This window comes from Neomonachus schauinslandi, chromosome 1 (assembly GCF_002201575.2).
Source record: "Neomonachus schauinslandi chromosome 1, ASM220157v2, whole genome shotgun sequence".
NCBI classification, from domain to species: Eukaryota; Metazoa; Chordata; class Mammalia; order Carnivora; family Phocidae; genus Neomonachus; species Neomonachus schauinslandi.
Genome location: NC_058403.1, coordinates 161,471,698 through 161,497,852, shown reverse-complemented (window position 1 = coordinate 161,497,852; position 26,155 = coordinate 161,471,698). Strand labels below are relative to the sequence as shown.

At 36.6% G+C, this 26,155-nt stretch overlaps 1 protein-coding gene across 2 annotated transcripts in view; it reads left to right on the top strand.

Annotated features, from left to right (window-relative positions):
• Positions 1-26,155, top strand: part of PPARG (peroxisome proliferator activated receptor gamma) — a 105,900-nt gene that overhangs the window by 42,559 nt on the left and 37,186 nt on the right. For both annotated transcript variants that reach the window (XM_021695215.2, XM_021695216.2), the window contains exons 2-4: positions 14,456-14,683; positions 16,095-16,264; positions 24,729-24,867. In XM_021695215.2, coding sequence (XP_021550890.1) covers positions 14,464-14,683; positions 16,095-16,264; positions 24,729-24,867 — 529 coding nt within the window. In that variant the 5' untranslated portion in view covers positions 14,456-14,463. The remainder of the gene's footprint in view (positions 1-14,455; positions 14,684-16,094; positions 16,265-24,728; positions 24,868-26,155) is intronic.

Sequence of the window (26,155 nt, the reverse complement as noted above, 5' to 3'; positions counted from 1 at the left end):
TACAAGGGTCATGCTGGATAGTAGAGACAAATATCTATTCTTTGGAATAGATTTATCAATAATAATCCAAATCCTAATCATTCCACAGGGTCCTCAGAATTCAAAACCCAGCTCTACCATGTAGTTATCCTGGATTATTTCAGAACATGTTGGTCTTTTTCTCCTCTACATTTCTAGAGCACTTACTGTCTCTCTCACTAGTTTGGTCTCTATACTGCCTTCTATTATTAAACATCTTTCACCTTGGTAAGCTTCTCAAGGTCAAGAACTACATTATAATGTATTTCTTGTGAGGCCTGAAAAATACCTTGCACATAGAGTATTAGGTAATTGATTATCTTGATTTGGGATGGTTTGGGTTTCATATTACTGATCAAGTATGTACTGAGATTAAGATATTGAGAAAGGAAAATACCAAAGAAAAGTAAAACAAAGAGAGGTTTTGGGAAGAGAAATACTGTAGTAAAATATGATAACTCTTCTAAGACAAAAAGTTGATGAAACTGATTGTTGATACAAAGAAGAGTTAAATAATTACCATAAAATTGGTAGCTTGGATTTAAGCCACAGATTTCATTTCATTTAAATGGAATGTTTCAAAAGACAACTCAACTGATCCAAACGTCGCAAACATAGGAGTCCTAATGTAGGCCTTAGTATTTGGGAAAAGATTTCCTGCATTTAAAAAAAAATATAGGGTTCTTGTAAAGCAGAATAGGCCTTACATATAAGCCCAGCATATCTAAAGCAAAAACATAACTTTTAATACTCCTTAAGGTAAAAGGTGCACCTTTTGAATTTTTTCCTTCCCAGTTTACACTGACTTGAGGACCTTAATTGAAGATGTATTTAGCCTTTATTATACAATGAAGCCAGTTAGAAAAACAGGTAGTTTATTGAGACTGATTTTAATACCATTTTGTAACTTCTGAATAGAAAAATTCTTAAATACACTAAAAATTTCATAACAATTTTTATAACACAAATAAGAGTTTTTGTTGGCTTATGTGATTGGTCTGCATGTTTCCTTCCATCAACTCCCATTCCCAGGACCCATCTCTCCTGTTTAAGTTTTTTATCAGAGTATAAAATACATAGAGAAAAGTACGTAAATCATTTTCACAAATGAGCAAATGTGTAATTCGCACACAGATAAGGAAACAGAACAATACCAGCCCTCTGGAAGCCCTCTGAGTGTTCTAATTTCTAACCCATGGATTAGTTTGCCTGTTTTGGGATTTTATATGAATAGAATTATACATTGTTTACTCTTTTGTGTCTGGATTCTTTTGCTCAGTATTTGTTTCTTAATCACATTACTGAGTATAATTGTACTTCATTCTTATTACTGTATTTCATTTTGTGAATGTATCACAATATATCTATCCTGTTGATGGGCATTCAGGTATTTTTCATTATTGCAAATAGTACAACTAGGAACATTCTCATATAGGTCTTTCAGTGAACAAGGATACGCATTTCTGTTAGACGTATATATGGGCCATAGGGTGTGTTCAGCTTTAAGAGGATCCTACCAGACAGTTTTGAACATGGCTTTACCATTTACACCAAGCAGTGTCTGAGTGTTCCACTTGGTCCACATCTTTACTGGTACTTGACATTTTCTTTTTCATTTTAGCCATGCTAGTGGGTTTATGGCGGTATCACATTGTAATTTTTATTTCTCTTTCTCTGATAACTAAAACGTTAAGCACTTTAAAAAAATATTTATTACCCTTTTGGCTATTCATTTTTGTGAAGTGCTTGTTCAAGTCTTTTGCCCATTTTTATATTGGGTACTTTAGATATGAGTTCTAAAGCATACTTTGTCAAAAATAAATAAAAATAAAGCATACTTTGACAAATGTATATATTGCAGATATCTTTTCCCACACTGTGTGTTGCTTTTTCATTTACTTAATAATCAGTTTTAATCTTAAATATTGTCCAGGTTATCTAATCAGTGCTTTTTATGAAGCATTTTATGAAGAAATCTTTGCCTACTCCAAGGTTGATGAAGTGTTATCCTAATTTTTATTTTGAAAACTCTTTTGTTTCATATTTCATATTTAGATCTTCAATCCACATGGAACTGATTTTTGTGTATGTTTCAAGGTAGAGGTTGATTCACTTTTTTCCATATGGATGATATATAGTTGACCTACTTCATTTATTGACAGGGTGACCCTTTCCCCACTACACTGCAGCGACATTTTGGTCATAAACCGGGTGACCATATTCTTGTGGGATTAATTCTGGACTTGCTCTCCTGTTGCACTGATCTGTTTTTCTCTTTGCACTAATTGATGTATTGCCTTAATTACTGTAGTTTTGTAATTGGGTTTAATATCTGGTAGTAAATTCCTCTAGTGCTGTTCTTCTCTTCAAGATTGCCTTGGCTATTCTTGGCTCTTGAATTTCCATATAAATTTTAGACTCAGCATATCACTTTCCACACAAAAATGCTAGTATTTTGATTGGAATTTTCCTGAATCTATAGATAAATATGGAGAGAATTGACAGTTTATATTGAGTATTCCAGTCCATGAACACAGTATATCCCTTCATTTACTTAAATACTTTTTTTTAAATAATATTTTGAGTTTTCATTATAGCAGGCTTACACATATTTTGCTAGATTTTTCCCCCTAGGCATTTGATGTTTTTGATGCTATTGTAAAAATCATTTTAAAATGTCGTTTTCTGTTTGTTGCTGGCTTATAGAAATAGAGTTCATTTTTGAATATTGATTGACCTTATATCCAGCAACTTTGCTGAATTCTCTTATTAATTGTAATGAGTTTTACTATATACTCACACACACACACACACACACACACATATATATATATGTGTGTGTGTGTGTGACAGTCATGTCATCTGTGAGTAATGTTAGTTTTATTTTTTCTTTGCTAATCCTTGTTTTTTTCTTCCCTGTTGCACTGGATTGAATTTCCAGTACACTGTTGAATAGAAGCAACGATAGCTAGTATGCTTATCTCATTCCTGATCTCAAAGGAAAGTTTTAAATATTTCACCATCAAGTATGATGGCTCCTTTAAGTTTTTGTTTGTTTGTTTTTTATGGATATGCTTTATCAGATTATTGAAGTTCTCTTCTCTTCCTAGTTAAGAGATTTTTTTTTTAAATCATGGATGTTTTGAATTGTGTCAAATGTTTTTATATAGAATATTTTTGATAATGCTATAATAGCTCGGGAGGAGTATTTAAACATGAAAAATGTTTACTATGGATATTTTAATACCACATTATAGTATTTTTTGAGATAATATATGATATAGCTAGTAAAAATCTGCAAATCAGCCCATAACCACTGGCAATCTGGCTACATCTGTTTTGACACTTTTGTTCTCATATTTGTTTAGCTTAAGACCATTGTCTTTTCATTAAGAGTGCTTGGCACAGTAAATTAAAAACAAGAGTACACAGGAGCATAGTGTATCACATCATTTTGCCAGACTAAACATTTCTGAGTAAGACAATCCCTTTCTACTCTGTGATAATTTCAAGCTATTCAAGGTGCTTCAGTAGTAAAGCATTATTTAAAACCACTGCCACCCTTACCTTTTCCTGGTTGCAAGAGGGCCCTTGACAGTGTTTGAGAGGTGGACAAAGCAAAGAGAAACAGTACTCTGGCATCTCTTTGGTGGCCCCTCCTTTCTGATAGTTACAAAATCCTGGACCATTCCCTTAATTTTTTTCTTTTCCACTCAGTCTCCTGTCTCCCATTTTCATTACCCTCTCATTGCAAAGCCCAAACCAAAATGTGCAGAGAGAGCTAGCTGGGGAGAACATTCCAGTTTTTTTTTTTCTGACCTCCACACCGTTCTTCACTTACTACCAGTATATGCTTGGTAAAGTAGGAATTTCAGTCAAACCAGGATAACTAGCTGTTCAACAGACTTAGGTTTAGTGTTGATTCAATTACTAGGAAGTCTCCCTTTAGAAACACGTGAAGGTAGTTTTAGCAAAAGAACCAAGCTTGACTCAGTTTGGCCATGGTGAAATAGAGGACATGAATCTCCAGCTCAGGAAGCAGAAGAAATGATGGCTATGGATGAGGGCATGATCCTGTAATCTTTCCTGTCTCCTGACTCCTCAGGACTGAGTTAAGCAAGCTATCTAAACAAGATGTGACCCATGCAAGAGAAAATGAACTTTTGAAAAACGTAAGTGCACATGATCTTCTCTAAAAGCTGATGATAGGCCCTTTGTTGATCTGAATTTGAAAATTTGTTACAAGACCTTCTGGCTCATTATAAGGAAAGTGCATATACGGTTACATATTGGAATGCTTCCGCCTCTGCCAGAGTTATCAGTGGGAGTATCATTGGGGAACCAAACCACAGAAGCATTAGATTTGAGTTTTAATATATAGAGCTATTCATAGATGTAAATTATATGTATGTACACATTTATAAATTACACATATATACATTAATAAATTATAAATTACATGTGTAATGTTTTAAGGTGCAATGTCTGTCATGCAAATACTTCAAAATTGTTATCTATTATTAAGTTGTACTTCCGCTAATGGGATCCAGAGTCTTTTTCCTGCTTTCTTGATCAAAATCCGTGATATCAGTGAAGGAAAAGAAATGAATTGATAGAATTTTTTAAATGCTTGAGCCAAAAGGACAACCAACTATTGATCAAGCATTAAAAATACATTAAAATTTTCTCTACTTTTCCAGGTTTTATTGCATGATAAGTCCGTTTAAGAGGACTGAGAAACATGCAAGGAATATATTTATTCCCTCTGTTCAGTGAAATCATGGGAAGACACTACAATGAAAAGATACTTAGCTTAATGGGAAGACACTACAATGAAAAGATACTTAGCTTAATTTTTACTTCCACAAAAGTAAGACTTGTACCTAGTTTTAAAAGTCAGGATAAAGCTTTTCATGAACAGAAACCCTCAGTCCCCAGTTCCTCTTCCTTGGAAACAGTCATTTTTAATTCTTTTAAACATTTCTCCTGGAATTTATCTCTATGTCTTTAAAATAACATGTGGTATGCTGCTATTTTGAAAGTTGTGTTCATTCCCCACAGACTTCCTACAGTGGAAGATAAGAAGTTAGGTCTTCACCACCACACCCCTTGTCCCAAAACACACACTTGTCCTCCCCGCCATCTTCATGGTGTATTTGTAATTTTCAGTGAAATCAGTTGTCCGTGTTTACATCGTATTAGCTTTGAAAGTACTGCTCCCAATTGAGCCAGGCAGTATACTACAGTTCTGTTTCCCATCCTGAGTAGCTATTTATTTTTCTGGAGTTAATTTTTTTTTAATTTAGAAACTGTTCATTTTTATTGTTCCTTTTCCAGAACTATCACTAGTTCTTTCTCCAACTCTTTGACAGTAATAAAAACTGTCTCTAAGCAGTCATATATATCAGGCACTCTGATTTCTTGGGTAATCTTATATGGCCTTCACCTTCCTGTTCCATTCTATCCAGGCTGCTCAGGATCTGTTGTCCTGGGTCTTCCTTTCACCCCTCCTCTATTTAGTCCTTTGTTTGCTTTTGTTCTGGTGTGGAACTCTCAGAAAGAGTATGGGGGGGGGGCAGTGACTTTTTTTTTTTTTGAGGTCCTCTGTTTCTGAAAATGTCCTTCTACTCATACACTTGAGTGAAGGTTTGTTTGGCTGAGTCTAAAATTCCAAGTTGGAAATAATAACTTTTTCTTTGAATTTTGAAGACCTTGCTCTATTAATTTTCTGGCTTCTGGCGTTGCTGTTGGGTAGTTCACTATCATTCTGGTTCTGATCCTTTATATGGGCTTTCTTTTTTTTTTTTCCTCCCCATCTGGAGGCTTTTCAGATGGTCTCTATAAAAAGAGTGTTAGTCTTTATAGTGATTCCTTTCTGCATGGTTTAAGAAATCCTTTCTTTCTTGGGTCTTGTTTTAACCAATGTAAATCCTTGCCCTTAATCACTCTAAAATTAAAGAAAACCTGAGGGACAGCTTAATAACACTTTTCAAGTACAAGTGGTAATGGGCAAATATGCAGAAAATAGTAGCTATATATGTTTAGAAAAATGGCGGGGGGGAGTTACAAACTCCAACATAGGTTCCGCCATCGCTTCCCCAACTCTTCCGTCAAATGTGAAACTCTGCAAATGTTGCACACTGTACCTTCCCTCTCCTTTGTACATTCTCGTGAATTATTAGCATATGAGCCTTAAGAAGTTCTGTATAAACCTATTTAACCTTGCTTGACCTAGCATTTCCTAAATTTATTTGCTCACCAAATTTTTTTCTTTTTAATTATTTTAAAAGGAACATCATTAACATATGTATAACACAGTTGGAGAAAAGCCAAATAAGACCTAGACTTTCCTGGCTACAAAAGAGCAATTAAGCATTGGAATGAGTAACCAAGAGAAGCCGTGGACTCCTTTTCCAGAGGTCTTTAAAACAGGACATCTGTTGAAGGCGTAGTCCTGTTTGAACAATAGGACTTTGCTGGTGTTTCTTCCTCTTCCTGTCCCCTAGTGGTAGCATTGGAGGTTGTTAGCCCACCTTTTACATGATTCTAGTACTCTGGTTCCGTATAAGAATTACTACTGCTGCCAATAATTATATATATTGAGAACTTACTAAGTGTCTGGACCTATGTTAGGGGCTTTATATATATTATCTAAATTAATCTTCACAACACCTCTATGAGGTAGGCAATATTATTCTACAAATGGGCTAGTTAGGTAAAAAGACATCACAAAACTGGCAAGCAATAGGTCAGGATTCAAACCCAGGGCATCTGACGTGATAACTGGCTCATTTATCTTTACTGTGAATGTTCAGAACAGCAACCTACAAAAAATAAATAAAATATGTATGCCTGTATTTATTATGTAAAAACTTGGACTGATCTGTGCTCACTTTATTAGACTATTCCCTAAACCTTTTGATGAATTCAGATTTTATTTTTGTCAGAAACAGATTCTGTTACAGGTGATTTTATGCTAATTTGCCATCCAGTAAATGGGTACTTGCATGAGACTTCTTTCCTTCATAAATTTGATGTCATTCCTATATGTCAAGATCCCCAAAAATCTGGATCTATGAAAATTGGCATAGGTTAAAAGTCCCCATTTTCAGCATTTTTACATAGAGTAACATCTTCATAATGGGATATAGAGACTGCTAGGGTAGGAGACAGAAAACCTGGACTCTTATTCGGTAAGCCCCTGACTGTGTGTTCATGGGCATATCATTTCTCTCATTTTCTTCATCTGTCAAATGAGGGACTTACAGTATCTCAAAAAGGCCATTGCCACTCTAATATTTCAGGATGATTTTTGTCTCTGGATATCAGCTGTCATCATGGGAGAGGACTTCAATTAGAAAGTTCCCAGGTCAATTTACACTGCAAAATGATTTGCATGAATCAATAGGAGGGGCTGCATAAAGAAGCTGAAACCATATTGATGAGTACTGCGATGTTAAACTGAAACAAATCAGAAGAGATTGAGAAAAATCAGTGAGTAGGTGTCTCTTTAAGGCCACTTCCAACAAAGCTACTAAGTTTTAGAGAATCCATGAAAGGCTTTTTTCTGGCACCTTCTCTTGTTGCACAGCTTAACACCTTTCTCCAGTGAAGCTTTTATGTGATAATTACCCAGTCTTCATAGTATATTCCCAATTCCCTAGTATATTCACCTGCCACATCCTAGGTGTTCACTGAAGGCTTGTTGAAATTAATTGTTCTTTAGGATAGAACTGGAAGATCAGGGAGAGATTTGTTTTTTCTAACCAGCTTAGAAAGTTAAGAAAAAAAACTGAGAAAGTTAAGCGTGCAGGCTCTGCAGTTTTTGACCACGTGGGTTCACAACCCAACTTTCCTCCTCAGTAATTGTGTGTTCTTAGGCATGTTACCTACTTCCATGTCTGTGCCTCAGTTTCCTCTTCTCTGAGGAGAATTAGGAGTACACCTACCTCATAGCATTGTTGTGATGTTTAAATGTAGTTTTTGGCACAATACTTAGTAAAGATTTAGGGTTCTACTAATATTAGCTAATGTAGGGGCACCTGGGTGGCTCAGTCAGGTAAGCATCTGCCTTCAGCTCAGGTCATGATCCCAGGATCCTGGGATCGAGCCCTGCATCAGGCTCCCTCCTCAGCGGGGGGCCTGCTTTTCCCTCTCCCACTCCCCCAGCTTATGTTCCCCCTCTCGCTATCCCTCTGTCAAATAAATAAATAAAATCTTTAAAAAATATATTAGCTAATGTAATTAGCTAATAATGTAGTAAGGAAATGCAGCATTTCCCCAGAAATTCTAGTAGAAGTTTTCCTTTTCTTAAGAGGCAGCAGTTATATTGGACCAATATATTGGACCCCAAAGGTAAACCATGTAGTTCTGGGGCTTGATTTTATTATACATTACCATCTTTTCTGGCCCACTTCCATATTCCCAAATAATGATGCATTTCCAGTTAGAGAGGTTACTTTATTTTGGCATGATATTGGTTATATTTTTGTTTGAAATACACTGTACTTGGGAGTATTATGCAAAGTCTGCTCATTGACTATATATAATACAGTGTAAAACCAAATTTGAAGGTCTAAGATAAATGGCACAAATTCACATCCTTGTTCAGTGTCTGCCTAAAGACTTTTGCTTGAAACACACTTAAGGTTGTGAAATTGATGAATAAACCCTGATGCAACCCACTCCTGTCACCCAGCTGGAAAGTTAAGACACTGTTACTTATCCCTCAGAAGGACTGTTGTTCATGCAAATATTTTGTTCATTTGTTCTTTCATGGGTAATTACACGGAGTAAAAAAAAACACCTACTCAACTTACAGCTTGGCAGAAACAGTAGCTTATGTTTTCTAGAGACAAAATTAGAAGCAGGCTCCCTGGACCCATCTCTAAGTCAAAATAAAATAAAATGTCTAGGGAACCACTGTGCCTCCCAGTAACTATGGTCCATGGAGTAATATTGTTTAGGTCAAGATGTCCCAGAATAAAAGGACGACAGGGAGAAGGGAAAGGGGGAAAGGAAAATGTGTATTTGAGTAATATGTTTTCTTAGAGCTGAAGAGGCAAGCTGTTTTTCTTTCTCATGTTGTCTTTTCTATGTAGCAGGGGGGAATTTTATAGGACACTAATCTTGCTCCTCAAATTATCAAGAGAAAAACTGAATATACTTTGTTGAAGGGAGGAGTTATAGTTTAAATTGTATTTTATTTGTGATACTGAAGATTGTCATCTTTTTTAGGAGAGTGTAAGTCTTAGCAAAACTAAACCACCGAGAAAGTATCTTCATTTTTTCCCTTTTATTTTTATAAACATTTTTCTACATGTTTTCTTTTTTTATTTTAGTTTTTTAAAAAGACTTATTTATTTATTTTAGAGAGAGTGAGCTTGAGTTGGAGAGAGGGGCAGAGAGAGAGGGAGAGAGAAGAGAGAGATTCTTGAGCAGGCTCTACGCCCAGCGCAGAGCCCAACATGGGGCTCAATCGCATGACCCCAAGATCATGGCCTGAGCCGAAACCAAGAGTTGGACACTTAACCAACTGAGCCACCAGGCACCATTGTTTTAATTTTTATTTACTTTTTAAGTAATCTCTACACCTAATTTGGGGCTTGAACTCACAACCCTGAGATCAAGAGTCACATGCTTCACCGACTGAGCCAGCCAGGTGCTCTTGTTTTCTTTTCTTTCTTTTTTTTTTTTTTTTTTACATTTTCACATAAAAATGAATGATCATTCAGTCAGTAAACATTTAGTAAACAATTACTGCATAAGGACTAAAGGAAAAACAGAATACTAAGACACCATCCATTTAGAACTTGAAATCTGATAGCAGAGATATTTATCTAAATAATTCTATCAGAGTTAAAAGAGAGGTACAAAGAGCTGTGGGGATGCAAAGAATGGGAAGAGTATTTTTAAGTTGGAGACTTCACGGAAGGTTTCCTGGAGAAAGTAGCATTTGGATATGGTGGGATTTCCCACTGTGGGAAAAACAGAGGGGTTGTGACATGTGGTGATGAGGGATGGGAAGAATATAGAGTAGCCTTGGCATGAACAAAGATAAGCAGACTAGAAAATGCAGAGCATGCTTAACCTGGGCAAATAGTATGGTATGCCTAACCACAGGGTATGCCAAGAATGGGAGTGGGGTCTGCAATCACTAGTGGAAAATAAGACTGAGAAAGTAAGTTAGGACTCTGTCAGGGAGGGCCTTGAAAGCCATGGTAAGACATTTCATTCATTTATATATATATAATATATGAAGGTCAGAGTTTCTCCTGGTTTTCTGTTATGCCCTTAATAGAAAGAGGACAGCAAAAACATAGAATTCTGTGGGGGAAGAGGGAGGGATGAATAGCTGGAGCACAGGGGATGTTTAGGGCGGTGAAGCTATTCTGTACGATTTTGTAATGGTGGATACATGACATTATTCATTTGTCAGTACCATAGAATGTACAACACAAAGAATGAACTGAAATGCAAATTATGGATAATAATTATGTATTAATATTGGTTCATCAATTTTGTAACAAGCATAGCACGCTAATGCAAGTGTTAATAATAGGGGAAATGCAAGTTAATAATAGGGGAAATTATGTGTGTTTCAGGGGTCAGGGAAAGGAAGGAGGGGAAAAGGGTATATGGGAACTCTGTACTTCCTGCTCAACTTTTAAGTAAACCTAAAACTGCTTTTAAAAATAAAGTCTAGGGGCGCCTGGGTGGCTCAGTTGGTTAAGCGACTGCCTTCAGCTCAGGTCATGATCCTGGGGTGCCAGGATTGAGTCCCGCATCGGGTTCCCGGCTCAGCAGAGAGTCTGCTTCTCCCTCTGACCCTCCTCCCTCTCATGCTCTCTATCATTCTCTTTCTCTCTCAATAAATAAATAAAAATCTTTAAAAAAATAAAAATAAAGTCTAGGGGGCACCTGGGTGGCTCAGTTGGTTAAGCATCTGACTCTTGATCTTGGCTCCGGTCTTGATCTCACTGTTGTGAGTTCAAGTTCCACGTTGGGCTCCATGCTGGTTGTGGAGCCTGCTTTAAAAAAGTAAAATATTAAGTCTAGGGAGGCCTGGCTGGCTCAGTCAGTAGAGCGTGTGACTCTTAATCTTGGGGTTATAAGTTTGAGCCCCACATTGGGTGTAGAGATTACTTTAAAAAAAATAAAATCTTTAAAAATAAACAAATGAAAATAAAACCTATTTTTTAATAACCACATTCTTTTTTTTTTTTTTTAAGATTTTATTTATTTGACAGAGAGAGACACAGCGAGAGAGGGAACACAAGCAGGGGGAGTGGGAGAGGGAGAAGCAGGCTTCCCACGGTGCAGGGAGCCCGATGTGGGGCTCGATCCCAGGACCCTGGGATCATGACCTGAGCCGAAGGCAGACGCTTAACGACTGAGCCACCCAGGCGCCCAATAACCACATTCTTTTAGATATGAAATATACCACAGGTAACAATTTTTTAGGGAGTTCCATATTATATCTTTAAAATCACATGATTTTTATATTCTCTTTGTTACACACAAATGGCTTTTTTTTAAGATTGATTGATTGATTTAACAGAGAGAGAGAGAGCACAAGTAAGCAGAGCGGCAGGCAGAGGGAGAGGGAGAAGCAGGCTCTCTGCCGAGCAGGGAGCCCGATGCGGAGCTCCATCCCAGGACCCTGGGATCATGACCTGAGCCGAAGGCAGCAGCTTAACTGACTGAGCCAAAAGGGGCGCCTGGGTGGCTCAGTTGGTTAACTGAGCCACCCAGGCACCCCACAAATGGCTATTTTAGCATTAAAATTTTCCCCAAAATTTGCAGTAACGTAAATGACCCCTCAGTGTGTGATTCCTGTGTTACGTTGGTTGACAGGGAATCACTGAAGTCGTATATTAAAAGTGAAACAAAACAAAATTAAACCAGCAAAATGATGAGCAACCAGTTTTTCTTGCCACACACATATTTTTTGCATCCTTATTTTCATTTCCCAGTATTCATATGGAGGTTTATCCACTACCTTTAACTTAGGCAAGCTTTATTTTATTTGCAGATGAACTTTGCAACAGGCATAATGAGAAATAGTTGATAAACCCACTTTTGTGGATATTGCAGTCAAGACAAAAGAGGTATATTTTGATATGCAGGTAATTTATACCAAGCAAAGTAGATAGAGAAATGTAAAATAAGCATGCTGAGGAGATGGGCAGAGTAAGTGGAGGGACCTAGGTGAGTTAGGTTTAGAGGAATTATGAAGCAAAGGGCATAGTTTGATGGGTGCCCCGTCATTAAGAGCACAGATGTTTTTCTGGGTGTCATTGAGACCCAGCATGACCTTTAAGCTATCACCAGTACACATTCCTCTTCTTGTGTGTCGTGTTTATACTGTGACTCAGATAACTTAAAGTTGTTTGGGTACTTATTTGTGTAGATATTCAGACATGTGAACCCAAATGGTGCCTTTTTGAGTCCCTTTGGAACCCCTGAAGTACATTCATAGGACAGTCTCCTTATTTGTGTTTTCAAGGCACTTTGTTTTCCTTATGAAGACCACAACTGGAATTTTTAACCTCATGCCTTTGAGAGTAAATTCCTTGGTTCTCTGCTTGCTGGGAAAAAACAAGAGACCCACTGACAGATACCCCTAGGAGAGTAGCCCTTTCTCCATAAAACTGTTTCTTCAGTGAGAGAATAAGGAGAATATATACAGAGTGGATAAGGTCCTGGGTCAGTCTTGAGTTTGAATCCTCTATTTACCAGCTGTTGGACACTAGATAAGTGACTTTACCTCTCTGGTCCTGGCTTATCTATAAAGTGGGGAGAAGATCTTGGGTTACCTGGGATAAGAATGTGTCTGGTGGTGGGGCACCTGGGTGGCTCAGTTGGTTAAGCGACTGCCTTCGGCTCAGGTCATGATCCTGGAGTCCCGGGATCGAGTCCCGCATCGGGCTCCCTGCTCGGCGGGGAGTCTGCTTCTCCCTCTGACCCTCCTCCCTCTCATGCTCTCTGTCTCTCATTCTCTCTCTCTCAAATAAATAAATAAAATCTTTAAAAAAAAAAAAAAAAAGAATGTGTCTGGTGTGTGGGAGGTACTTCAGTAAATACTATTTTGCTTCCCCCCTTCCTGCCTGTTCTGCTAAACTTTCAGAGCCACCTCATCATTCATTCGGTATTTCATATGAGCACCTACTATGAGCCAAGCCCATTGCTAGGTGATAGGGAAATGACTAGAAATAAGACACATCAGCCTATGATTTCAGGAGCCGCTAGCGGTTTATGAGCAATTCATTTCTTTGTCTCCAATATCAGCAGTCCCGAATTCACACAGCCCTTCACTAGTGTTTTTGACCCAAGAGTTACCGTTTAAAATACTCAGTGACTGCTTTTTTGGTACCACTTTGAAGAGTGAACTGGTTTCAGGAGAACCAAGGACCCATAAGGCACCGCGTGGGTTCACATGTCTGAATATCTACATCAATAAGTACCCACATAGGTTCCTAGTGCATAAAGGTCTGAAGTCCACACCCTCTGGTGGCTCACACGTCCACATTAGATAGTCAAACTAAAATCCCTCCGGGTTTTATTTCACTTACTGTGACCACAAATCATATTCTGAGAAATACACGTGGCTTGTACCATCCTAAGTAGGCAGTGCATGAAATTAGTTATATTGTGGCCTTAAAATCCATACAAGTGTTTTTACCTTTGTCTTTTATATGTTTTCTTGTTTCCATTTTTGTTTTGTTGTGGTTTTGGTTTGAGGGTGGTTTAAAATTAATGCTATGTTAGATTGTCATTTCGACATTCTCTTGTTCATGATCAGATATGTTTCCATGATCTCTAATCTTTCCATTCTCAATATGGAGAACACATTCTCCTTTTTAAAAAGGGAAACTGCATGCACAGAAAAGATAAATACTTGAGGAGGTTTTCATAGAGGGATCTTCCCTTCTTAAAAAGATTCATTTTTGTATTACTTATTCTTATAATGCAGTTGAAGAATATTTTCTGTCACACAAAACCATTATAAACACAAATGGGGGAGCGTAATTTTTATCCTAAAGAGAAAAATAATTTAGCATCTCTAATTCCAAGGAAGTAAAATTGTCCCAGAACTTTATGCTCTTTAAAAATCATTAACAGACCTGATTTGATGATCTTCTTTAGGAGATCATGAGAGCAGGGCTGTTTGCAAGACATTCCCTTGGGTACACGGACCACATCGATACTATTATAGGGTTCTCTGCTGTGATATCCAGGTAAGGGGTGGCTTCCTTCCTTAAGTAAAACAACCTGGACAGCACTCAGAAGGTGGTTGTGTTTTCCTCTCTCATTGTGATAATCTAGATGAGAGCACAGTACCAAAGACCCTTTCAGTTCCCTTCCTGTGAGTCTTTAGAAGATTGCTCTGCTTTCCAGAACTAACTCCACAGCTTTTCTTTTTTTTCCATTTCAGAAATTACCATGGTTGACACCGAGATGCCATTTTGGCCCACCAACTTTGGAATCAGCTCCGTGGATCTCTCTGTAATGGATGATCACTCCCATTCTTTTGACATCAAGCCCTTCACCACTGTGGATTTCTCCAGCATTTCCACTCCACACTATGAAGACATTCCATTCGCGAGAGCGGACCCAATGGTTGCCGATTATAAGTATGACCTGAAGCTCCAAGAGTACCAAAGTATGATATTTTCACTTTTCAGACTGCTAAGACTAGAATTGGACTAACCTCTCAATAACACTGGAATAAATGCTCCAGAGACTAAAATTCTATAAAAAAGATACTTACCATTCATTTACTCATCTATTTACCTATGAAACATGTATTTATGATATACCAAAAAGGATGGTAGTGTGTAAATATCCCAGATCATTCTTTCCTTTTTTTCCCTCCTTTCTTCCCTCTTCCTTTCCCTATTTCTTGTTTCTTTCCTTCTTAGGAGCATTTTCCAGCATGGCTGCATTGCCAGGTTTATCTCAGGCTAAGTAAGAGTCTATCACCCAAACTCTTAAATTCTTTTGGCTGCTTCTAAGTTAATAAGCAATAGTTTGCTACCTTATATAACTTCTCATCACCAAATTACAAAGTTGTAATTTGTAAAAAAGTTGTTGTATTACAAAGTTGTAATCCATTTCTCCTAGTTCTGCAATTTGAGCAGCTTATACTGAAACCTATTTTTCTGCACAAATTTCAATTTTGCCATTGTAGTCTATTGATAAATCTTCCTGCCATTAAGTAAAGTCACATCAAAAACATCATACTCAAGACAAACCAAAACGGCACTTTTCAAGATAAAATAAATTTCTATGATGCTATTTCCTTGATTTTTATCTTTGTGTGCTGATATGCTGGTTTTCCAAAGCCACCACCATGTAATTGGCAACCATTACTTGACAATAAGTAAGAACTTCCTGTATTTCTAGTTTTTTTTTTTGAGATAAATAGTATACTTGGTAATTTTTGTGTGGTTTTCGGTTAGAGCCTAATATGGAAATTTAATAGGCCTGATCCTAACCAGCAGAAGGGTAGTACTTACTCTCCATGGGTTCTCTCACTCTCTATCAAAGATTATTTTACAAACCACCTTTTCTGACTCAACACTGGTGAAAACCTGGTCTCTTGTTTTTCATGTACCTTCAAGCTGGGCATGGCATTACCTTTTCACAGCAGTGTTCCTTCTGTGTCTTTTCCAAGAGTGGTTTAAAAATACTTCTAAAATGCGATATTTAAATACAGATATATAATTTAATATTGTGATGAATGTCAAATACAGCACATTATGTAACAAAATAACCTTAATTGTCTCAGATACTATGTGGTATCTATCAGGGCTTTAGTGTTGAAGGGTTGCAGAAACACAGACTTAATTCCCTTCCCCCTTTCATTTTTACAGGTGAGGTTCAGAGGTGTTGTGACTTGCTTGTGGTTACAAAGCCTACTTTTTCCTGTGTTTTTTTTTTTCATGTTCCGTAATGCTTCTACACTAAAATAATAAACATATGGCAGTAAGGTGTACTATGGGGACTGGCCATAGAGCCTTTGTAGCAGTTTTTTATGTGATAATTACCCGCTCACATTTTTCTGTACACAGGTGCAATCAAAGTGGAGCCTGCATCCCCGCCTTATTATTCTGAAAAGACTCAGCTATACAGTAAGCCTCATGAAGAGCCTTCCAACTCCCTCATGGCAATTGAATGCCGAGTCTGTGGAGATAAAGCTTCTGGGTTCCACTATGGAGTTCATGCTTGTGAAGGATGCAAGGTAAAAAAAAAAAAAAAAAAAGAGAGAGAGAGAGATTTTTTTCAAAAAAATTTGCTGAAAATTTGCCTGTTCTTTCATTTCTTGTTGTGAACACATAGCAAGGAATTGAGATAAAACTTTTGTTGTTGTTGTTTTGGTAAAACCGATTCTTCAAATGATTTATTTGAAAACCTAAGAAAATTGGTAAAAGCAGAGCTGCTTTGCCTCACTTCCCTTTCTCCAAATTGGTCCTTGACCCACGGATCTAGTTCATTGCTTGCATCTTGCAGGTAAAAAAAAAAAAAAAAAAAGTGACTTATTCAATGTGTCATGGCAAAGACATGAGCTAGCCCAGAATCCATATTTTTTTAATCCTCCAGTTTTGTTTTTGTTTTTGTTTTCTCACTATTCCATGTGTTACTTTGTTTTTATAAGGCTTGACAGATTAGATAAATAGATACTTCATTTGATGCCTAGAACAGCCCTGTGAGGTTGAGCTTCTTGATGGCCACTTGACAGATGTAGAAATTATGAATTAGTGAAACTCGCCATGGTCTTCCATTAGTAAGTGGCAGAACTAGGTCCGGAACATGCATCTTATGATTCCTAAGCCAGTGCTCTGTGTATTCTTATTTCAGCATCAGTTTGAGACATGTATTATGGACAGGCAGAGGGATATAACTATTCTGGAAGGGAGATACTATTTGTCCTCCATTCTTTGTGAAAAGTGTATTTTTGAAAGCTCAAACATTTAGTAATATTCTGCCCAATTATTAAGAAATTTTTAATCCATTCATATTTTAATAGGTAGTCTTTTAAAATAATTAATTTTAATATACTCAGTGAATCAATAGTATTTATTATATACTCCAGGACTCAGAATAAATTGTTCATAAATATTTACCTTATAAAACAAACACTGCCTATATAAGATCAGATTCGATCCTCAGTTGAGCTTTTTATTCAGAATAAAGATATACAACACCAGTTAGGTAGGTGTTGGAACATCTAGGGTCTGAAATTAATATTTATTGATTTCTACTATGTACCAGATATTGTGCAAGATGCTTTAGCATATATCATTTTTAAACTATATTCTGCCTAAGTTTTTGCATCTATAAAATGATGGGGTTGAATTTGATAATCTCTAGAATCTCTTCAAACAGTGTATTACTAAAGGCAACTTAATAAAGTGAAAAGAGACAAGCTAGTAGTCACCTAGCCACTTGCCCAGAGTTACTAGCCAATCACATAAACACTTTAGCCCTCCATCACCTCATGCGTAAAATGACTTGGTTGGATTAGCAACTGTCCAAGGTCTAATTCATTTTCAAGGTCTAAAATTCCAAAATGAGTTTTTGAAATACCATTGGCAAGAGACACTTTCATTTAAAACACTAAAACCTATTCACTGTGTGATTAAAACCAAACTAAAATATCTGTGATCTCTGAAATCATTATGTATAGCCAGTGATTTAAGATTCCAATGAGTTGTGAGAACATGCTGTTTTATTGTGTTAGATTTACATAATTTTTGAGTAAATTGTTGCTAAATTCTGAGAAATACCTGAACAAACCATTCCGTTTGGTCATCTTGGTAATCTGTGTTGATAAGCAAAACAGTGTGATGGCTAAGTTTCCACAGTGCATTATTGTTTTTTATGGGCTGGTGAAACACTTAGAAAACTAGAACATTTAAGCAAATAGTTCTGCCATGATTCTGTTAGTCAGATATTTGTGGGGAGTTAACATTACTGATAACAGCTAAAACTTGAAAAGACAATAGCTGATTATAGTAATAAAAGCTAAGTTCTGAGGGCACAAAAACTTAGAAAATAAAAGCGAGCAAAGAAGAAAAATAACAAGAAGGAGAAGAGGAAGGACATAGTCCAAATGCCATCAAGTTAGAAACAGAAAGGGTGCTGAGGCAGAGATGGAGAGTGAACATTTAATCAGATCTCAAGAATACCGTGGATTACAGACTTCCAGGACTAAAATGCAAGGAAGGTTGCACTGACCTTAGAAGGGGAAATAGACATCTACTCATTTTAAAGATAAGAATAAGAAAAATGTTAGTGGAATAATATAATTTGGCTTCTCCAAGTATAAGTCAGCAGTTCTCAAAATGTGGTCTAGAAGCCTCTAGGGGTCCCTAAGACCTTTCCAAAGCATCCATGATGTTGAAACTATTTTTATAATAATATTCAGTTGTCATTTACCATTTTCACTCTTTCTCTCGGAAGTGTCCGTGGAGTGTTCCAGAAACTACATGACATGGATGGTAACATAGCTCTGGTGGCTCATGGAATGTTTGCTTGTTAGGTCCTTGTACATAACAATCTCTCAGTTTTAATTTCTAGTCTGATAAGTGTCAGTAGATATAGCCCACATAAACCAAAACTCATGGGGTTCTCAATAATTTTTAAGAGAGTAAAAGAGTCCTGAGACCGGAAAGTTTGAGAACTGCTGTTATAAGAGATTGAGGGATTGCTACTTTGGAACTAAACAAAATTGTCGCCACAGTCTGAATGCAGCTAATTTAGACCAGTGGCTACCAGCAATCAAAGATATCTTCTTAGCTTATTGACAGTACTCAATAAAAAGCCAGGAAAGTGAAATTAACAAGTGTTTGACTCATATGTATTTTCTAAAGGGTGCCTTGGCTGTTTAACATCTGCCATTTTGGTAGGATGTAGGATATGCCCATAATTAAAATACAGTTAACCATCAACCTGCATACTAAATGATGGATTGAAAAGAATAGTTACAGTATTGCTTATGATAGCTGTTAGTTAGTAGGTCTTCTGGAACAGTTTTACAGTGCCCATGGAACAGGTTTATATTAGTGATTCTTGCCAAAAATCAAACAGGAATAAAAAGATTAGGCTTGGATTAAAGTGGAATAGCGACAGATTCTTGGGTCATTAATATTGCAGACTTAGGTAAAATATAACCTTTGGCTCCTGAATAATACATCCACCTTAGAGCTTGCAAAGCTGTCACTTACTGCTTACAAATTGGACACTTAATCATTTTCTAGAAGGTTTCATCTTATTTTTGTATCTTTAGTGAAAGATCATTTTAGAACCATAGACTTACCTAAAGATATAAGTACAATCTACTATATAATACAGTGTAATCTGTTTTTGTAGTTCTTTGAAGGGCCCTAAGTCAGGAAGGGTTTTTAGTATATTCATACCTGCCATGGGAACTCATGAATTGAGCTTCTCTGGGCCATACCACTTCATAAGAAAGCCAAACACAGGACCAGCACAAGACTTTTAATCTCACCATAAAATTAACTTAGGTCTCATTGCACCTAAGTTAAAAGTTTTGTTAAAAGTAAAGCAATTAAGGAGAAGTTGGAGAAAAATTTTTATAAGGCAAAAGCAAAAAAGCAGCCATCACCTTCTCACAAATATGACGACTTTGGAATAAATCTATAGCAAAAAAAAAAAAATTTTTCTGCCATGGTGATTCATGCATTTCCATCACACCAGTTCACAGACTTTGTGGTCATCAAAAGACTAAGTTGTTGAAATTGCACATAGTTTTATGGACTCTAAAATAATAAATAAGAGTGTTGTTAAAGAGTGTTTTCTTGATCAGCAACATGAAACCTCAGGGAAGCCTGCTTCATTCTTCAAATCAATAAATAACTGTACAGAAAAGCACTCTAAGAGCCTTATATCTTCCTCACTAGGTTTCTTGAAATAAAGTATAAGAATACAGTTGGCTATCATGAACTAGGTGTTTTGAAAAAGAAAAGTAAAAGCAACTTCAAAGCTGTGTGCTGAAGTGTGTATATATTCAGTTTGTGATTTTATGTACATATGCAGTACATAAATAATATCCAGAATTATTTTCCTTTAACATTGAAAGACCCTGAGTCATCATAAAAAATAATATGAAACACTTTGAAAGATGTCGTATGAGTCAAAACAAAACTGCATTGTAAGGGTTAAACTTAAATAACATAATTCTCTCATCAAAAACCCTTCCTCTCCAGCTATGCCAAATAACTGACTACTCTGGGACCTGCCCCATTCTCAGCTAGCCAAGCAGCATTTTCCACCATGGAGATCAGTTTTTAGAAGTGAAAATTTTAAAAAACAGTCAAAGAACATCATAAAACATATATGATCACAATGGCAAAAATCAAAACAAAATTCCCCACCAGCATTTATCAGTGAGAATAGTTCTGTACATGAGCCTTCTATTAGTAAGTGAAAAAAAATACCTTTTTAATATCCAGAGGTCCTCAGAACACTTTGAGAATTAAGGAGGCTTCAAGTTCCAGCAGATCCTCTATAGGACCTAATCTATGAGATATTGCTGATCTCACAAGGGTAGGGAAAACTTCTCCCAAACAACCAACAATAGCAACACAAACAAACAAACAAAAACTCTAGGTCTTGACCTGTGGGCTGCAGACACACTTACTGAGGCAGGGTTTCTCTCGTGGTAGATGCCCAAAGGAGTCCTGAGGTACGACACTGCCCCAGAGAGAGATACCTAGAACAGTATCCAGAGCCATCAATGAGGGGGAGCTGAGTCTAGGGCTTTTAAATTCAGTCAGCTTTCTCAAGGGAATTTGAAATAGTCACAAGTCACTGGCACCCCTGGCTTCCTAGAGTAGCATCTGCAAATTCTTTTTGGAGGAAAGAATTTCCAATTTAGATCCGATAGGATTCCCACAGTTTAAGGTCAATATATGAGTTTAAAAAAAAATATATCAGTCAGTAAGCACATTAAGAAGTCAATCAACTTGAATGACATTTATCAAAAATAAGCAAAAACAGATTTAGACCCCTCCACCCCTATACAAGGAGAGCAGATAATTGGGATTGCCTGATAGAGAATATAAAACAGCTGTGTATGAACTGTTTCAAGAAAGAGGGCAGAATCACAGCAATGAACCAGCAACAATAGACTACCAGGAATGACCAGGCATATTTGAAAATAAATCAATTTATTTAGTGAAGTGAAACTTAAACAGTGAAAAATATAATTATTGAAATAAAAATTCAGTGAAAATAGCTGTTGGACCTAGCAGAAGAAAGGACTACTGAACTGGAAGGTACATGTAAAGAAATTACTGAAATGGAGAATCACAGTGCCTTAAGAATACGTCCTGTCCAGAATCTGCTAGAATTTGAAGCCTCTTAGTTCTTGAAGGATTCATAGGATCTTTGAGTATTAGAAAAGTATGTCTTCTTCATGAATCAATAGAAGAGTAATGTACAGAACTATTCTCACTGATGAAATTTGGTGAGAAATATTTCCCTTTTTTTCCTCACTGTAATTATGTAGCTTTTGTGATCTTATTTGACTGTTGTTTTGATGTTTACTTTTGCAATCGATGTTAGTGCGTAATTGATGACAAAAAGATGGAAAATGTAAAGAAGTTCAGAAATATTGAAGGCTAGAATAAGGTCTAACACTTCTCTAATTCATGTCAGAACTTGACAAGTGAAACCATGATGCAGAAAACACGTCCAAGAGAATAAATCAAAAGAAGTCCATTCTGAGACGAGCTGCAGTAAAACTGCAGAACACTGAAAACTAAGAGAGTGTATAAAAGCAACCAAAGAGAAAAGAAAAGAAAAAAAAAAACACTTCAAAGTCAATTGACAGTAGACCTCTCCACAGCAACAGTGGAAGCACAAAGATCATGGGATCCGAAGTGAGATAGAAGATAACGGAGTTCTCTGTAATCTTTCAACAGTGAGAGAGAAATGAAACTGTTTACAGGCTCGAAAAAACCGAGAGACTGAAATAGTAAATTTCAAGGATAGTTAAACCATAGAGAGCAGAAGATATTTGCAGCACCTGGAACAGACAACAGATTAGTGTCAAGAATATATAAAGAAATGTCTAATATTCAGTTTTAAGGAAGATACAATTGGACAATAGGAAATGAAAAATCAGGAAAATACAAATTAAGATCACACTTAGATTCTATTTTACACATACTGCATTATCAAGAATTAAGAAGTCTGACAAATACCAATTGTTAGAGGGAATGTAAATTGATAAAATCACTCTGGAAAACAGTTTGGCATGACCTTGTAAAATTTCACATTCACTTATTGTACAATCCAAGAAACTCCACTCCTAGGAAACTCTTGTACATGTGCATCATAAACATTTACAAGAATATTTATCGAAGCACTGTTCATAATAGCAAAATATTGGCAATAACTTAAACATCCATCAACATGAGAAGATATCAATAAATTGTGGAATAGATATACAGTAGAATATTATGAAATTGTGAAAATGAAGAGATCCTAGCTTTTCACAAGAAAGTAGATAAATTTTAGAAACCTAATACTAAATTAAAAAAAAAAATGAAAATCCCAAAATACTATATGAAGTATCATACCATTTATTTTTTTTTTAAGATTTTATTTATTTATTTGACAGAGACACAGCAAGAGAGGGAACACAAGCAGGGGGAGTGGGAGAGGGAGAAGCAGGCCTCCTGCCAAGCAGGGAGCCCAATGTGGGGCTCGATGCAGGGCTCAATCCCAGGACCCTGGGATCAAGACCTGAGCTGAAGACAGATGCTTAGCGACTGAGCCACCCAGGCTCCCCATATCATACCATTTAATAAAGCCCCCAAACAAGCATAACTGATCAGTGTATTATTCAGTTTTTACCAATGGTGTGATAAAACTGTATTTTCTTAAAAGTCAAGAAAACAATAAACACAAAATTGAGAATAATGATTACTTTGTAAAGGGGACACAGAAGGCAGGATTTGGATAGAGGAAGAATTTCCAGTCATGATTTTAAATCTTGGCAGTGGGCTCGTGTGTGATAATTATCTTATGTTTTATAATTACATGTATTTTTTACATGTTTGTAATTAATATTACATTTAATAAGATAACAGAAAAGGAAGAGAGTATGCCAATGGCCTTGTGGTATCTCAGTCATGGTTTAGGGTAGAAAAATATCAGAGATGGCCCAGAAAGGAAGTTAAGTGACGTACATCTTCATTCAACAGATTTTAATAGAAGACTACTGTTGGTATTTGGGTCATATCCAGTGGTTCCCCATGGAGCTCACAATTTTAATTGGGCAGTGGGGGAAGGGCAGAAAACAAGCACTTAAATATAATAAGTAAATTATATGGTATGTTAGAAAGTCCTAAGTGCTATTGGGAAAAAAAAAAAAAGAAAAACTAGAGTAGAGTGAAGGAGACCAGGAGGTCTAGTTGAGAGGTGGGGGCAAGGACAGGCCACAGTATTAAATAAGGGTGTATAAGCCTCACTGAGAAGTTGAGATGTTGGCAAGACTTGAAGGCAGTGAGGAGAATAGCAGGTGTATATTTAGAGGAAGAGCTTTCCACGTGAGAGAAAGAAGTCAGGAGTGACTTCAAGGAGGTTGGCTTGAAAAAAAAGTTTGGCTTGAGAGACTCAGGGTGGTTGTACCACCTGAGATGGTGAAAGCTGCCAGTGAAATGAGTTTGCAGGGGTACGATCCAGAGTTTCAATGTTGGACATGCTGGGTTTGAGGTAGCTGTTAGATTTCCAAGTGACGTGTCAAGTAAGCAGTAGAAATACTTGTCTAGAATTCAAGATACAAATGTGGAGAAAGTGAAAATGCATGTCAGTGGCAGAACCAATACTAGTTCAGGGATTTTTGTACCAAACAGGGCCAGATAACATTTGAAAGAGTTAAGAATTGAGTTTCATGGAGATGAGCACAGTGGAAATGAATAAGAACACTTTGACAACAACAACAAAAAATGGAGTTAGCAAACATTTCCAATTAAAATTTCTTTCAGGTCTTTCAATAAAGTATAAATACAGCAGAATTCAATTAGCCTCAAACGGACCTATTTGCTATTTTGAGATGGCAGTCCATTGTCTGAGGATTTATATATTACTTCTCCTGTTCTTTCCTATTATCTTTTTTGTTGTTGTTGTAGGTTACAACAGTTATGGAGCACTCTTTCAATTGCATAAGTAAATGAAACCAATTCTGTAGGAAATTATGCAACATAGAGAATTCTAAAAAATTATCCACATGTGGATTTTTATTGGCCCTGATCATGTTTTAGGATGAAGTGATTATAACTTTGCCAAATGGCTTAGCACAATAATAAAGGCTGGGGCATGCTGTTGGAATGATCTGCAGAGAGACTGAACTGATTACATGGTGTTTTATTTGCATTACATTAAATCCAGAGCACTTCTTAGAGCATGCTGAGATCCAAGTGTAGAGCCAAGATACATTGAATGACATCAGTTGGATATGGTCACTGTTTCAGAGCTAAAGAAGGACACTGGAGATCTTCTGGTTCTGTATGTTATAGCAAAGAAAACTGGCAGTTAAGTGACTTGTCTGAAGTCACCAGTGACAAAGCCTACCTTTTCTGTTACCTAGGCCAGTGTGTCTTTAGACAAATGTTGCTGCTTCCATGTGTCATAAAGACCTAAGCTTTGCTTCTTTTTTCCATATCCTTTTGCAGGGTTTCTTCCGGAGGACAATCAGATTGAAGCTCATTTATGATAGGTGTGACCTTAACTGTCGGATCCACAAAAAAAGTAGAAATAAATGTCAGTACTGTCGGTTTCAGAAATGCCTTGCTGTGGGAATGTCTCACAATGGTAAGTGAACGCTTAGCATACATACTTCACTGTTCTCGTTATGGCTGCCAGATCAGTGGCCTCTAGGGCCACTGCTGCACAGTTTCCCACAAAATGCCAGATTTCAGAATAGTATATGCTGATAAAGCATTTCTCATTTCGGTCAGAGTCTAGGCTTTTAATGTAGAATCCTTCTCTCTGTGGTTGGGCATCTGCCATGATGGGAGAAAAGACTTAAAAATATGAGAAATGATAGAAATAACTAGTATTTTAAAATGAATGTAATGATTGTGATTTTTTGTATTGCTTTAATAGCATTAAAAACAGAATTATGCTCGTGTGTATCAGTAGTTTCTTTATACTTTAAATGTAAGAAAATTCTGCAGGTTTCTGGGTATGGAACTTTAAATGGTGTATCAGAATTTAGAATATATCCTTTTTTTCCCTCTTTACTGTGCAAAGATAGTTATAGGCATAGCAGTATCCTTGACTTCGAGGAGCATGCAGACTTATGGATAAAGCAAAGAATTTTAAGATTCCACAAAACTTCAGTGTCCATAGAAACATAGAGAATAAAACTTTGTTTTTTAAAGCCATATCTAAAATCAAGGAGTGTCACCTGAAGAGAAAGAATGTAGATGACCTGAGAAGACCCTTGTTTTCATGAATTGTAGAACTAAGTAAAATCACGGAACCTAGGCCTGTTTGAAGAAATAGTTCTGGATTTCCATTTAGCTCAGATTGGTGTTGACAAAGTCACAAAGCAAATTTGATAGTAACTTGATAGTTTTATATTTGTCAAGTATTAGTTCTTTGAAAACGCATTATGGGCTCAAGAAATATAAAATGCCAAAGTGATCAAATAAAATCTGAAGTCTCAGTTCACTGGATATCCTAGTTTTTTCTTTCTTTTGCCTTCACCTGTGTCAAAACTGATCTGGTGAGAGAATAATATTTGAAGTCAATCTTCATATGTTAGGACTCCAAAGCATCTGTGAAAATTAAAGTTTTATTCCATTGTGCAGATGTTTGGTTTTCACAGTGGACATCTTCAGAATATTTGAAAATCACTAGTTGGTTGATATCCAACTCTTTAAAAATAGCTCGCAAAATTATAGTTTTATAATTTATATGGGTCATTTCCTCTAAAGGCAAGAATGTATTATGGAGAGATCTATCAGCTCTACTGGGCAGGATGGAGATTTGGTCTGACTTTCCTCACAATTGATTACATCTGCTGTGTAGCAGCATACAACTGCAGTCATTGATTGCAAAATAATTTACTGGTTTGATTCCATCAATTTCCTTT